The sequence below is a fragment of the Euleptes europaea genome, chromosome 18 (assembly GCF_029931775.1).
Source record: "Euleptes europaea isolate rEulEur1 chromosome 18, rEulEur1.hap1, whole genome shotgun sequence".
In the NCBI taxonomy this organism is placed as follows: Eukaryota; Metazoa; Chordata; class Lepidosauria; order Squamata; family Sphaerodactylidae; genus Euleptes; species Euleptes europaea.
Window position 1 is genome coordinate 10367417 of NC_079329.1, and position 15244 is coordinate 10382660.

Genomic DNA, 15244 nt, shown 5'->3' on the forward strand with positions numbered 1-15244 from the left:
CTCTTTCAAAGGAAACTGACCTTGGAGAGCTCTAAATGTTCTTCCACTTGGAGGAAGCAGAGCAAAACAAAGTGAACTTAAGCAATTTGATCTCTTTAGACCCTTGGGTTCAACTTCTATAGCATTGCTTTTGTTAATGGTTTGCGTCTTTCCGTTTTTACACTGCTGAGATCAGAAATCGGGTTTTAAGAGGAAAGATCATTTGAAACAAGGAAAGGGTTTTAAAAGGCAGGCACCAAAGGGGGGGGGGAACAAGCAACTAAGGCAATTTGCAACCCTTTCCCCTCATTTTTAAGGACTGGAACTCTCTCCTGACATCTCTGGCACATCTGATGTTCTGTATCCCAAACAAGACCCACAAAGATACCTCTCCGTCATCTCCCTCCACAGCTGCTGAATCCCATACGACCGTCTCTGTCCTGGTTGGCCTCACCTTTGAGCTCCAGAATGGCACAGATCCTCCCAACGGCACTCACCTGGCTCTGACCGTCACGGGGAAAGAGTTGGGTCTCAAGGGTGAGTGACCTCTCACTCTTAACAGACTGAACTATCCTTCTCTTTCTCTTCCCCCTTCCCTTTGACCTTCCATTCTGTCCATCCTTCCCACAGGTCCAGATGCCCAGGAGCCAGTCCACCTTGTGATAGCCATCACGAACCCACTAGCCCACGAGAGCTGCCTTAGCATCATCGCACCCTCTTCCCTTCTGCCCAAGACCAGGTAAGCCCGAGAGCAAGAAGCCAGAATTGCAAGGTGGCTTTGGCCCACTGATGCAACAGTCCCATCTTCTTCCCCAGACAGCCACCTAAATGTGTGATGGGGGAGCGAGGTACGCATCCGGAAGAGCCAGGCCTTTGCTACCGATCACATTACCAGGCTAATCCTGCCCTGTCTGGCATGCTGGACCAGGTAAGACATGATGTATTGGGGATGTATCGGGGGTCAGAACTTCACTCTTCTCTAAGGATGAAAGTGGAGAAGGACTATTCACTGATGCGCTCCTTTGCACTCCTAGGTGGATCGTGCTCTCTGCAGCCAGCGTCTCCTGCTTACCAGTGCTTTCCTTCTCTGCCTCTGTGCCATGATGTGTTGCATGGCTGGCCTGTGCTATCCTGCCCCCAGAGACAAGAGGGGGCGAATTTAGGTAGGTCTGACCCATGCCGCTCCCTTGGTCCTGTTCCAGAGAACCCAGGTGTCCTGGATATTTATCCTCCTCTAAGTCCCTGGGTTACATAACACTTGAAACATTGCAGTTCTAATGCAAACTGTGTGAGGGGTTTCTGAGTTGTGAATGGGATTTAGCCCATCTTGGTTCACGGCTGGGGGGACTGTCTGAATCCCTGCTAAAGTGGAATAATACAATAAACTCTGTATTTTAAAAAAGAGTATGCTTGGGCTTTTTCATCATTAAAGGCAGCATTACCATTGACACAAATAGATTCATGCAATATTTCTCAGTTGGTTACCAGGAGAGGGTTGCATCCCATTGAGTGGGTTAAGGACTACTGTAGTATTGTCCTGAACAGGATTGTCACATTGTTGTCAGTAAATGTTCTTTTAAAATTAGGAGGCATTGGCAACAGCTCCTTGACATAACATAGTCATTGCTTCATTGATAAGAGATCAAAAGATCAAAATTCAAGTAAGTGGGCACAAATGATGTGACCGTAATGAATCCTAGTCCTTGTTGATGTGAATAGTGTCATAGTTATCTGGTTCGTTATTTAAAGGGACCATACCAAAGGCTCAATTAAACGACCCTGTTCCTAGCTACCATTCCTCAATGCTAATCTGAACACAAATATCTTGCTTGCACTGCCTCCAAAAGAGGCTTTGGCAGATCTTCGGAGAAAGAGATATTCCTAAGGCAGCACTGCCTATGAGGTATCATGGAGGAGAGGCAGAGAATTTGAAGTGGTTTAAGGTGTGTGCATGAGAGAGAGAAAAAAAAAACTACTGAATAGAGGGGAAGAAGTATTTACATCATATTTCTTAAGTATGACTATAGTTTGTTGGCTTGACTAGGATCTCTAACACTAAGTTGAGCTTGAAGAATGCAAACTGAACTTCCTGGCCTGTCAGGGACGGTATCTTGGTCTTAATGATGCTAGTGAATCGATTTATCTAAGACCCCTAAGAAATAAGGGGTCATCAGTGATATGGGAATGTCTGGGGCATGCCTTTCTACCAGGAAAATAAATTCTTATTGATCTGAACGGGCTTCACAGGTGCCGTTCTTTCATATATACAATAATAATGTATATGTCATGGCCCTCTACTTGGATACCTAAAAGGAACTCCACATCTTGCCCCTCTGCTTTCAATTAAGCATGCATTCAAGTAAGCGTGAAGCAGGAGCGATTAATAAAAACAAGAACCCAGCAACCAAAGAGTTGGGCTGGTTAATTTAAATCAAATTCAGTTTGGCCACACCATTACCTTCCTTTAGAAAAAAATTACATTTTTATCCTATCTTTCAAGATGTTCAAAGTGATACACACAGTTCCCACCTATTTCATTTTCATAACATCCCTGCAAGATTGTTGCCGACTGATTGGCCCAGAGTTTTGCTTTCTCCTTCACTCCTTTCTTCCGGCTTTGTATCGCCATTGTTTCCTCAGATGTTTGTTCCTTAAGCCACCCCGATCCCAGACCAGCTTCACATGCTCTCCTATGTCCCCATATCAAATCCCATCCTAATTTTAAATCATGTTAATCTTTTTAAGAACCCACTTTCTATTTAAGCAGATTATGAGAGGGAGGGCATCTTGGCCATCTTCTGGGCATGGAGTAGGGGTCACTAGGGGTGGGGAGGTAGTTGTGAATTTCCTGCATTGTGCAGGGGTTTGGACTAGATGACCCTGGTGGTCCTTTCCAACTCTATGATTCTACTTCATGTCTCAGTTCCTGCTGTCTGTCCCTCAGGTTTCCGTTTCATTTCTTTCTTGACTGATCTAGTTCCTAAGGCCATTTCAATGTCCTCAGCCATACCGCGTAATGTTATAATAAATCCCCAGGCAAACTGCGCACTGCCTTTTCCCTCACAAAAGCTGGACTGCAGAGGGCTCTTTCCCCTGAGCCACTGCACCAGTCAAATACTTAGGGCTCACCGTCACATGGCCCATGAAGCATTGATCATACTGTGGTAACATCATTTTAGGGTGAGAAGTGAGGTGTCGGACCCTCCTACCAGGGGTCCTACAAGGCCTAGAGGCACCTGGTTGGGCCACTGTGTGAACAGACTGCTGGACTTGATGGACCTTGGTCTGATCCAGTAAGGCTTTCCTTTTGTTCTTGTGGAGGACAGGGCTATTAATGGCTACTAGCCAAAATGAACACTGGTCATGGTGCAGACCCATTCTCTCAGGATTAGAGACCCATTCTCTCAGGATCAGAGGAGCATGCCTATTATGAGGTGCTGTGGAACAGGCAGAATGCTGCTGCAGTCATCTTGCTTGTGGGCTTCCTAGAGGCACCTGGGTGGCCACTGTGTGAACAGACTGCTGGACTTGATGGGCCTTGGTCTGATCCAGCAGGGCCTTTCCTTATGTTCTTAAGGCCACTTTACAGAACTGTGGATGGGGCTCCCTTTCAAATCGACTTTAATCTTGTTTAGTCAGCTTTTGTTTTTTAAGTATGACTTTTAAGAAGAATGTATTCATGTAGAATATCAACTAAAAAAAAAAAACGGGGGGGGGGGGAAGAGAAACTCAACCTGAAAGTGAGAAACTAGTGTAACAACAAATCTAGTGGAACAACAAATATACTTTTATTGTATAGTGTGCACAATTGTATTTAAAAACACAGGGTCTAGTATAACAACAAATATCTAGAGGAACAACAAATATACTTTTATTGTATAGTGTGGATAGGGTTGCCAGGTCCCTCTTTGCCACCGGTGGGAGGATTTTGGGGCGGAGCCTGAGGAGGGTGGGGTTTGAGGAGGCACTTCAATGCCATAGAGTCCAAGTGCCAAAGCGGCCATTTTCTCCAGGTGAACTGATCTCTATTGGCTGCAGGTCAGTTGTAATTGCGGGAGATCTCCAGCTAGTACCTGGAGGTTGGCAACCCTAAGCGTGGACAACTGTATTTAAAAACACAGGACCTAAAATACAGGCTATATTTTAGGCCCTGTGTTTTTAAATACAGTTGTGCACACTATACTTTGGCTTCCCATCATTTATAATATTACAATCCTGCCTTTCGGCTAAGAAAAAAAAATAGATCCAAGGCAGTTCGCTTCAATTAAAACGCTGTTATGTACAGTTTGTGACTTTCTGCCAGAAGGGGCGTGTGATTTATTACTGGTTCCTTCTGTCAGAAGGAACAGTTTAGCCCGAATTAAAGTCAAGGGCAGGCGCCTGGTGAGGTGAAGGAAAGGTCACCCTTCAGGCAAGACAGACGGCTCGAGCGTTACGTCGGTGAAGCGGTTCTAGCCCCGCCCCCTTTCAAAGGCGCTCTAGCGCGCGCGAGGCGACAGTTTAACGGTCGCCTGCCAACGCGCCCCAACAGCTGCCGCTGCCTCCCCCCCCCGCTTTTTATGCCTCTTAACAGCCGCCCTGCTCTGTCTGAATCCTGCCCCAGTAACAGCTGAGCGACGGCGCCCCGCCCAATAACACCAGCCCACCAATCACGCCCCGCCTTGTAAGGCAACGTCCAATCAAAGCCGCTGGAGGCATACGAGCGTCCCACTGGCTCCTTTCGTAAAAGGGGCATTTCTAGCCGATCCGGATGCCAACCGCCTCGCGTCCGCCTTTTCCTAAGCCCCCCTCCTCCAATCTAAACTCGTTTTCCTTATTTTTACTCAGATTTTAAACGTGGGGGTTTCCTCCCCCCCCCCCGTTATTGCGAAGTACCAAAGCCCCGTCTACAGACGATACAGCAATCTAACGAACGCAGCGCTCCCACTGGAACTATTAGTCCCCGCCCCCGACATATTGCGCGCCAATCACGTCCCGTCAGCCCGGCCTGATCTTCAGAACGCCCTCGACAATGCGCATGCGTACAATGCAGCTCCACTCCGTCCTGCGCAGGCGGCCCTTCCTTTCTGCGTCGGGAACCCTTTCGGCGCGTGCGCCCTCCGCGGCGCATGCCGGCTTCGCCCCCTGGTCGCCGCGCGTGCGCGCTCTCCCGCCGCTGCTTTTCCCCACCCTTCGCCTTCGCGCGTGCGCCCGGAGCTCTCCCTGGCTTGGTTCCGGTCTGGCTCCTGCCTTGGGCGCCATCTTGGATTTGGGGACAACTGGAGTGAGCGAGAGGGAGGGAGGAGGCGGAGGAACCCGAGGAGGCGGCGAGCGAGGGGAGGGGGGGCCGGATAGAACAAGGCCCCCCACCCCCACAGCACCCCCTTGCCGTATAGAGACTCCCCCCCTTCCCCACCCCTCCGTCCCCCTTAGCGCTCCCCAGACCTTACAGGATTTCTTGGGCTCCTGTAGGACCATCCCGCCCACCCTTCCTTCCTTCTCCCCCCACCTTCCCTAAGAGGAGCTTTGTACGTCCTCCTCTTCTGGTACCTCCTAGATCCCCCGTGCTGTTCATTTGCTGGGGGAGGGGGCCCTTAGAGCTAACCCCGCCGTGTTATATTGATGCATATGTAGAAGCTCCTTCTCACCTAGGAGAGGCTGCAAACAGCCCTCCTAAGCCCACGTCGTCTTCCTCTCCTAGCTTGTCCCTTAGCCCCCTTAGTGTCATCTGCGGGCACCTTGTCTCTCTCCCCCACCCCCATTACCTTACAGGGTTCCTCTCCAGTCTTCATAAAGAGACCTCATAGCGCTGGAGCTGCTGGGAGACTCCCCTCCCCTCCTTTCCCGGGGATGCCCCCATCCCATCCCCTTTAGTGAATTCCGCCCCCCGCAAGGCTTCACTTCTGTAGCTCCCTTTTCCCTTAGCTCCGCTGAAAGCCCACCAGAAAAAGAGGGAGAGGCTGGAGAGGACCCCCCACCCCCCGATGCCCTGGGTCTCCGATCGAAGGGGGCCTTCCTCGTCCAGGGGAGCCGGCGATAGTCCCCTCTGAGCCCTTTCTTTGGCTGGAGGAGTTGGGGAAGAGGAGGAAGTCGGGGGTGTACTCCCCACCCCAATATCCTGGAGCTGGAGCCTCAAGGGAGGCAATACCTAGGCAGCTGCAAAGACTTACAGGTGAGACTCGAATACGTAGCTTAAGGGGGGGGGATGGTAGAGGTGGAATCTTCTGAGGGAAAAGGTTGTGGGGAGGAAACTGATGGTAAAAGGCCTGGGGAACAAAGACAGGCGATAAGCCTATTTTGCAACAATTCTGCGAGAATCCTGCACTCCCTTCCCCCCCCCCCAACGATCTCTTCCAGAACAAGTACAAAAATTGTACCTCTTAGGTTAGGAAGTACATTTCTTCCTCTTCTTTTTTTTTTCCTCTGAAGGCTTAAAAAGTAGTGGTTTACCCCTTGTTTGCCCCACAAATCTTCAGGCCCCACTTCTTTTCTAGCGAGTCCAGGAGTTCTGGATCAAAGACCATTCTTCTTTTCCCTTTCCTGCTAAACTTTAGTGTGGGGGCTCCTGGCAACCTCTTGCAGGAAGATTGTGGATTCTGACTTTCTATTCTATCATCCAAACGCCCTTGTTGCCCTACTCCTCTTGTGGAGAACTGGGAAGGCTGGTGTTGGCGCTCCACCCCTAACCTAGTTAACCCCCCTCACTCCCTCTTTGGAACTTATAGATTGGAGTTCAAGGCCTGTCCATCCTCCCTATCCAGTCCTCTCCCGGGGTCTGGCCCCACCCCTTAAGACCCAGTTCTGCTTCCAAGGAGTCCCATCTTTACGTGCTTAGATGTTTCTAAGATGGTTTGCATTAGTGAGACAGGTTAGAATGAAGGGCCTTAGTGAATCTCCTTGGGAGTTATGATTCTGTTGGAGAGAGGGCAACTGGAGTAAACACGGCCTGTTATTGAGAGTTCATTTCAGGAAGGTGAGGTGGGCGACCTTTCCTCTGCACCTGGATTTTGAGTTTCTTTTTTTTAACGGGGATGGTGGAATTGTACTTAATGTTTTTTGCTATGGGAGGGGATGGATGTCACACCAGCACTGCAGAAGAATTAGTTTTGACGTTAGGAACTTGGTTGGAGAAAGGGGTGAGGTGTACCCAGACTAGAGTGGTTTTTCTTAAAGATCCCATGGTGTTCTTGCAGCTGGAAAGTCATACTTCCCAACGGTGACAAATTCCAAAGGGGTAGCCTGTTAAGTCTGTTGTGATAAAAACAGAAATGAGCCTCGTGATTGATCTGGGGAGGGGCTGTGGCTCAGTGGTAGAGTACCTCCTTGGGATGTAGAAGGTCCCAGGTTCAATCCCCAGAGTCTCCGATTGAAAGGATCAGGGTGGTGTGAAAGCCTTAGACCACTTGCCAGTATTAGCAGACAGTTACTGACCTTGATGGGCCCATGGCACGATACAGTGTAAGGGAGCTCCATATGTTCATGTGTGTATATATGGGACAACTTGCTGTCTAAAATGTATCTGCTATCTAAGAATACACTTCATGCATCTGACAAAGTGGGTTCTAGACCTTGAAAGCCTGTGCCTGCCTCAGTGAAAGTGTTCGTTTTTATCGTGCCACAAGATCCCTTCTTTTTTTTTACTTTTCCGTGGGTTTGCCACGGGTTATTTGAAATATATTTTTCCTGTTAGCTTGTCTTTCAAAGCTGTTCATTTTCTGAGGTCCAAAAAAAAATGAAAATAAATGAATGCAAAAAAATCCAGATTCCACAAGCAAAAAAATATCCTATTTGGCATTCAGCATACGATGTAGAGAGAATGAATTCAGATTGGTTCATTTTCAGCAGTTTTCAATTTCCTGTTCTATTTGAACTTCATATTTGAATTTTCTTAGAATTGGGCACTGCAGTGGTGGGGGACACCCCCAGCTCCTGAACATTGGGAGCGTTTGTCTTTTTCTGCAGGAATTGAATTGTTTGAAACACGAGACACTGGAGTGCTTGTAACTTGTCTAGTTCTAATAAAAAGTGGGATTATGCAGAGTTCTAGGCATCTTGTGAAGTTGTGCGTCCAGTAGAACCTCAAAAGACTTGTAAGCTGCTCTGGGCACCATGGGGACTGGAAAGCGGCACATAAATATAATTAAATAATTAAAGGCCACATTTGTGCCTAGTGTCACTTGTGCAAAGCAAGCAGATTTCAGGCTTAATGTATCAATATTCTCTGACCAGGGTGCAAGGGGATTTGGAACATGGTTTCCTGTAGAGCAGTGGTTCCCAAACTTTCCGGGCCACCACCCAGTTGGTTCCACAAACTCAACCCCAGCGCCCCTTACCCTATTCTATAAAAAGCGATATTCAAAATAGGGGTTTGCATGACTCACTAAAGAAGATAATAACAGTGAAATTTCAAAGCAGTAACAATCAATTGCACATCTATTCAAAATCAGATTAAAACTTTTTAGTTGAAATGTATTTAACAAAACTGATGGACTTGATCCAATGGTGCCAGCTCTTCAAAGTCTGGAAAAAAATTCTGATAGTTTCCACCTAATTTGCCAGTGTGGTGCTATAGCTTGATCTCTTGTAAATTAGTGAACAACATAATTGAAGGGGCCCACTTCTAGCACCCCCCTGCTGCACCCTTGCCTCTTAGTGCCCCCCTAGGTAATCCCACCGGCCCCCGGGGGTTGGTACTGCCCTCTTTGGGAACCACTGCTGTTGAGGGTTGCCCGTGGCTCTGGAATGCACTGACTTGAAGTAGGGAACCCAGAGGGTTGAAAAAGGAGGCTTTCTCTTCTGGTGTGCACCCAGCCATGTCTGCGTTTGCTTGGATATGGCCTCAAGGCAGCCTGTGTGTGTCATGCCTTGGTCAAAGATGAGTAGTTATCTATGTGAGCTCTGTTGCTTTTTGGGGCTCCTCCTGCATTTGTTGCTTTGACTCTGTCCTCATAGCTGGTAGTTTCATCATGCAAGATAGAACTTGCCATCTCTCTTTTGACAACATGTTTGGTGTATTATTTACAAGAAGGAATTTGGAGAGATTTGTGGCCATTAAGTGAGTGGGGCAGGGATTTTTTTTGGTCACGATCGTGCTGGACCATAGTGGTTGTTGGGGCTTTTGGGCTTCCTGGTTCTCACTTCTGCCCTTGCAATTCTGCCCTTGCCGGTAGCCTCTTTAATTTGCACATAATTGTACAAAAGTTAACTAACCCATCAGCCCTTTGTTTTACAGCAACAGACGACAGACTACTTGAGCAGAGTATCATTAATTTATGCAATTCACTTCTTCAGCGTATGGTGAAGATCGCTAGCTTAGATGGCTTTGAAAGTGGATTAGGCACATTTGTGGGTGATGGGTTATTAATGGCTAGTGGCTATGATGGCTAAGTGCATTCTTCAGATTCCAAGGCACCCCTGAATGCCAGTTGCAGGGGTTCAATAGTGGGGGAGGTCTATTGCCTTCCAGTCCTGCTTTTGGGCTTCCTAAAGGCCTCCACGTGGCCACTGTGGGAAGCAGGGTGCTGGCTGGTGGACCTATGTCCTGGTTCAGCAAGGCTGCTTATCTGTTTTGGACAGCCTGAAGAAAATACAAGAATCAACTTTTCCCCAGTTTCCTTGACCAGCATTTCTGACCACTGATGGCCAGGCAAGAGCAAACGTAGCCTTCATTAGGTGGCCTCCAGTTATTTCTGTACAACGTTTCCCCCACCCTTCTTTGCAGATACAGGAGCAAATTTATCTTTTGGCTTCCAAAAAATGAATCCTGAGCTGCTTTTGCACTGGGCAGCTTCTCTTGTAGTGAAGCTTCTCCTGACTCTCCAGGTTTAGAATCATAGAGTTGGAAGGTACCACCAGGGTCATCTAGTCCAGCCCCCTGCACAATGCAGGAAATTCACAACTACCTCCCCACCACAGCCCCAGTAACCCCTACTCCATGCCCAGAAGATGGCCAAGATGCTGTGCCTCTCATCATCTGCTTAAGGTCATAGAATCAGCATCGCTGACAGATGGCAATCTAACCTCTTCTTAAAAACCTCCAGGGAAGGAGAGCTTAACACCTCCCAAGGAAGCCTGTTCCACTGAAGAACCACTTCTGGAATCCATTAATGTGTGATGAAGTGTTATTTTGAGCCAAGGGGGTAACTCACACTCCAGTCCAGAGCAAGAAACAGAGTCGTCTTTCTTGACTAGCCCTTGGAGAGACAAAGATGCTGTTGCTTCTTGAGTGACTGTTAACTTGCTGAATGTCAAGCATCATGTCATCACAGTGTGGTATAAGCTGATGAGCAATGATGTTTCTGGTCAGAAGTTTCTAGGAGCTGGGAGTTCCCAGTTTTTATTGTGTGCTTTCTCAGATCCTACAGCAAGCACGAGTAAGCAAATGGGCGATTAACTTGCCTTGCCATCATAGAGTCTGAAACTGCACTTGTGGAAGCTCAAGATTCAGGTACAACTTCCATATCTCCTTCTGCATGAATTCTCCTTGAACATGGTGGTGGGAGTGTGACAAGCGGAAGCCCTTTCTGTATGGCCATAGGAAGTAGGGCCTTGCCGGATTAGACTAAAGGTCAACCGTTCTTTCTCTCAGAGGCTAATCAGATTCCCCCTGCCCCAGGAAGCTCACCAGCAGAGCAAGAAAAGGAAATCAGGTTATCTCCTAGTAAGCGCTATTAAAAGGTATGCTGCCCCTGAACGTGGAAGTTTTCCTGAACCATCATAGCTAGTAGGTATTAATATATGTGACTTCCTTTCCATTGTGCAGTCCCCTTTTCAGAACTGTCTCTAAAGTGTGTGTGTGGGGGGGGGAAGGCACTATCTCCACTCCAGCTATCAAAAATAAGTTTCCCTTTGGGACAGAGGAAGTGTGTAATGTGGAAGCACTTTCTGTAGTGCCCATAGCTACTCCTTTAGCCGAATGTGTGATTTCGGCTACACCTGTGTTTTTAACACGTGTGACAGAGCATGTGTAAACTTTCCAGAATGCATTTCCCCTTGCTGGCAGAGGTCGTTTGTTAGAATCAGGAGGCTCTCAGCTTTCCCTTCCTAAAATAGTTTTCTAATGGTTGCAGCAAAATCTCTGAAAATGACTGCAGTGTGTTCCCAAAGCATTTATTTTTTTTCGTATGCTGTTGTGGAAGAATGCAGCCCCTAGGGGTTGCTCCTGAGTTAACCACAGGTTACACTGCAAGTACTGTCTTCTTCCAGCATGGACAGGTGGAGTTCAGGAGAAAGTGGCACTTGGAATCAGTTTCCCAGAACCTCTTTGATAGGGCAGGTGCAGAATATTTTTAAACAGTCATAAAAGGTAAGAGAGCTAGGGAATGCGTGGAGGAGAAAAAACCGGAAGCAAAGACCAGAGACAAAACTCTCATCTGCGCTGCTGGATTATCTGTAAATATGGGGATTACCATTGTCAAGACTCTGTTTTGCTCTGTTTCTTAAGTTTCTAGTCCTCATGCAGTGGGAAACTTGCTGGTACAGAGGGTTGTGACAATTGAAGCTAGATAGCTGGGTAGGTCTTTCAATTGGTAGGTAGTAGGGCTTGAATGCCCGAGACACATAAGAACATAAGAAAAACCATGCTGGATCAGACCCAGGCCCATCAAGTCCAGCAGCCTGTTCACACAGTGACCAGCCAGGTGTCTCTAGGAAGGCCACAAACAAGACAACTGCAGCAGCACCATCCTGCCTGTGTTCCAAAGCCCCTAATATAATAGGCATGCTCCTCTAATACGGGAGAGATTAGGTATGAGAACATAAGAAAAGCCCTGCTGGATCAGACCATGGTCCATCAAGTCCAGCAGCCTGTTCACATAGTGGACAACCAGGTGCCTCTAGGAAGCCCACAAACAAGACAACTGCAGCAGCTTTATCCTGTCTGTGTTCCACAGCACCTAGTATAATAGGCATGCTCCTCTAATACTGTAGAGAATAGGTATGAGAACATAAGAAAAGCGCTGCTGGATCAGACCAAGGTCTATCAAGTCCAGCAATCTGTTCACACAACCAGGTGCCTCTAGGAAGCCCATAAACAAGACGACTGCAGCAGCATTGTCCTGCCTGTGGTCCAGAGCACCTCATATGATAGGCGTGCTCCTCTGATCCTGGAGGTCTGCACCAAGACTGGTATTCATATTGTATCACCTTTGTATCAAGAAAGTTATACATGAGAGAGAGAGAGATTAATGGCCTGCAAGTGAAGATTTTGAAGGTCTAGGAAATGAGAAGGGCTTGAAAGAACTTTGTGGGGATGTAGCAGTCTTACTCTTGGATAAGCTCATAAATCTGTTCCAGACTCACTTTTCTACCAAGACATTTCCTTACCTAGTGATAGCTGCTCCTTGTCTGAGGTTTAACGGTGGCTCCGGCAACAGTAGTGGTGCCCCACTTGCTGTGTGTTAGTGCTGCAAAGGATGATGGGATAACATTTGGATATGAGGAGCAATCTAGAAAATGTTGATTTCCAGGGTGACATTTGAGAGTTCAGTCTAGTGATTTTGGGGGCTCCTGTGGTTTTTTTTTTCCAGTCTTGTTTTGAGGAAGCCTTTGCGTGCCGTTCAAGACTTTTATTTCTGAAGAGGGCCTGCCTAAGGACCTCACATTTCACTTCTGGCTTCTGTCATAAGCCAGTTTAAGTTTCAGAGTTGGGACCTCTTGTGATCTGGCATATTGTGGTCATTTTACTTCTCTAACTACTTGTCCTGTCCTGTATTCATGTCACGCACGAAGCTGCCTTCTACTGAATCAGACCCTTGGTCCGTCAAAGTCAGTATTGTCTACTCAGACCGGCAGCGGCTCTCCAGGATCTCAGGCAGAGGTCTTTCACATCACCTACTTGCCTAGTCCCTTTAACTGAAGATGCCGGGGATTGAACCTGGGACCTTCTGCATGCCACGCAGAGGCTCTACCACTGAGCTACAGCCCCTCCCCAAGTCAAAGCCAACAGTGCTCCTTACTCACCTATCTGACACCTTTTTAGCAGATTGAATTTTGTGCTGCATACATGGAAAATGTGGACTGAATCAGTGGTTTTCAAGCTTTATGCATAGTTAATGATTGCTTAGGAAGCCTGTGTGCTGCAGAGAATTCTGGGATGTGGTCTAGCCACACCCCAGTGTTCACCAGGCCTCTGGAGCAGCCTGCTCTTTGTGCACAAATGAGGAATGTTCCCTGGAACACCCCTAATAATGAGGACTATTTATTTAGTTTTGTGTGTTTACAGGTCTTCCACACCACCTACTTGCATGGTTCCTTGAACTGGAGATGCTGGGGATTGAACCTGGGACCTTCTGCATGCCAAGCAGAGGCTCTACCACTGAGCCACAGCCCCTTCCTCCTATTGTACCAAAGAGAAGGAAGTAGCCCCAGAACAATCATGGTGCTCTTCTTGGTGTCTTTGGGTAAAAAAAAAAAAAGTAAAATGCAATGCAAACAGTGCCCAGCACTTGTCATTATATGCACAGTAGTTAGAAAGGAATAGTCAGCCTCCACCAGCCTTGGTTGTCTGAAATGCAAACAGCCCCAACTACTGGAGACCAAGTCCTATGAGGAAAGGTTGAAGGAGCTGGGTTAGCCTGAAGAGGAGAAGACGGAGAGGTGATATGATAACCATCCAAGTACTTGAAGGGCTGTCATATAGAGGAGGGTGCCAAGTTGTTTTCTGTTGCCCCAGTAGGTCGGACTAGAACCAACGGGTTGAAATTAAATCGAAAGAGTTTCCGTCTAGACATTAGGAAGAATTTTCTAACAGAGCGGTTCCTTAGTGGAACAGGCTTCCGTGGGAGATGGTGAGCTCTCCTTCCTTGGAGGTTTTTAAGCAGAGGCTAGATGGCCATCCATCAGCAATGCTGATTCTATGACCTTAGGTAGATCATGAGAGGGAGGGCACTTTGGCCATCTTTTGGGCATGGAGTAGGGGTCACTGGGGGGGTGGGGGGGAAGGTAGTTTGGAATTTCCTGCATTGTGCAGGGGGTTGGACTAGATGACCCTGGTGATTCCTTCCAACTCTGTGATTCTACTGTGGGTGGGAACAAACACCTCCTTTTCCCCACCCCACTATATGGGGCATAGAGGGCTTTCACCCACTGAGTACATATTCTGTAAAGCATTTTTACTCTTTAGATGCTCTCTTGGTTCTGTGCCCTGCACATTTAGCCTCGCCCTTCTTTTCCTTACTTAGCGGGGGGTTCTTAGCTCATCAGATGGACGCCTCCGCTACTAACTGAAATCTGGTGGCTCCTTTCTAGGCACAAGGTGGTTGTTGCTGCAGTGGATTCTGGAATAACTCCCTGCATTTGGAACAATGGACTGGAGGAGCCAGGGTAGCACCTTGCAGTTCCTGCTGTCTGAATGGCCTCTGGGGCCATCTGCTTCTGCATTATGCCCTAAAGCAGATTTCCTCTTTTCTTCTGCCCCTCAAACCCCTTGCTCTTTGTGGAGTTCTGCAAGCGGAGAGCTGGATGTAGGAAGTGACCATGTGTCAGGGGCTGTCTGCATAATTTATTTGAGTGGCTTTCAATACTTATACAACTTAAGCAAGCAAGCCAAAGTGCATGCGGTGCTGTCAGCTACTCTGTTCTGAGGGAAGAGCACTTTCCTTGTTTTCAGATGTGATCTGCAGGCTCTGCAGGTGGGGAATGAACACTTTGCCAGCCCTCTTTTGGGAGCTCCCCTGGCCCTTTAGCGCCAGTGTTGTTAACCTGTTGTTTATTAGAGAAGGGCAAGAGTCCAGTAGCACCTTAAAGACTAACAAAAATATTTTCTGGTAGGGTATGAGCTTTCGTGAGCCACAGCTCACTTCTTCAGAATTATTCTTATTAGAGAGTATCTGTTTACATTGTTTTTTTCATATTGATCTAGCCTCCTTGATTTATTGTACAGGTGACATAGGAGCAGGGTATATAATTGCCCGTGACATTCAGCTTCCCGTTCTTAGTCACAGCAGATAAGTTCGAAGGGATTTGGGGAGGGGGATAAAAATCTTCAAGTGCTTGAAGGGCTGTCAAAAAGGGGAGGGTTCCAAGTTATTTTCTGTTGCCCCAGAAGGTCGGAGTTTCCATCTAGACATTTGGAAGAATTTTCTAACAGAGCAGTTCCTCAGTGGAACAGGCTTCCTTGGGAGGTGGTAAGCGCTCCTTCCCTGGAGGTTTTTAAGCAGAGGCTAGATGGCCATCTGTCAGCAATGCTGATTCTGTGACCTTAAGCAGATGATGAGAGGGAGGGCATCTTGGCCGTCTTCTGGGCATTGAGTAGGGGTCACTGGGGGTGTAGGGGGGAGGTAGTTGT

At 47.7% G+C, this 15244-nt stretch overlaps 2 protein-coding genes across 4 annotated transcripts in view; both read left to right on the plus strand.

Annotated features, from left to right (window-relative positions):
- TMEM219 (transmembrane protein 219) overlaps window positions 1-1206 on the plus strand; it is a 140859-nt gene extending 139653 nt beyond the window's left edge. The window contains exons 4-7 of the mRNA XM_056863103.1: window positions 297-516; window positions 610-718; window positions 796-907; window positions 1014-1206. Coding sequence (XP_056719081.1) covers window positions 297-516; window positions 610-718; window positions 796-907; window positions 1014-1142 — 570 coding nt within the window. The 3' untranslated portion in view covers window positions 1143-1206. The remainder of the gene's footprint in view (window positions 1-296; window positions 517-609; window positions 719-795; window positions 908-1013) is intronic.
- Window positions 1207-5968: 4762 nt separating this feature from the next.
- The window catches only part of TAOK2 (TAO kinase 2), a 40172-nt gene continuing 30896 nt past the window's right edge, over window positions 5969-15244 (plus strand). For all 3 annotated transcript variants that reach the window (XM_056863093.1, XM_056863091.1, XM_056863092.1), the window contains exon 1: window positions 5969-6130. The gene's annotated coding sequence lies outside the window, so the exon portion shown is untranslated. The remainder of the gene's footprint in view (window positions 6131-15244) is intronic.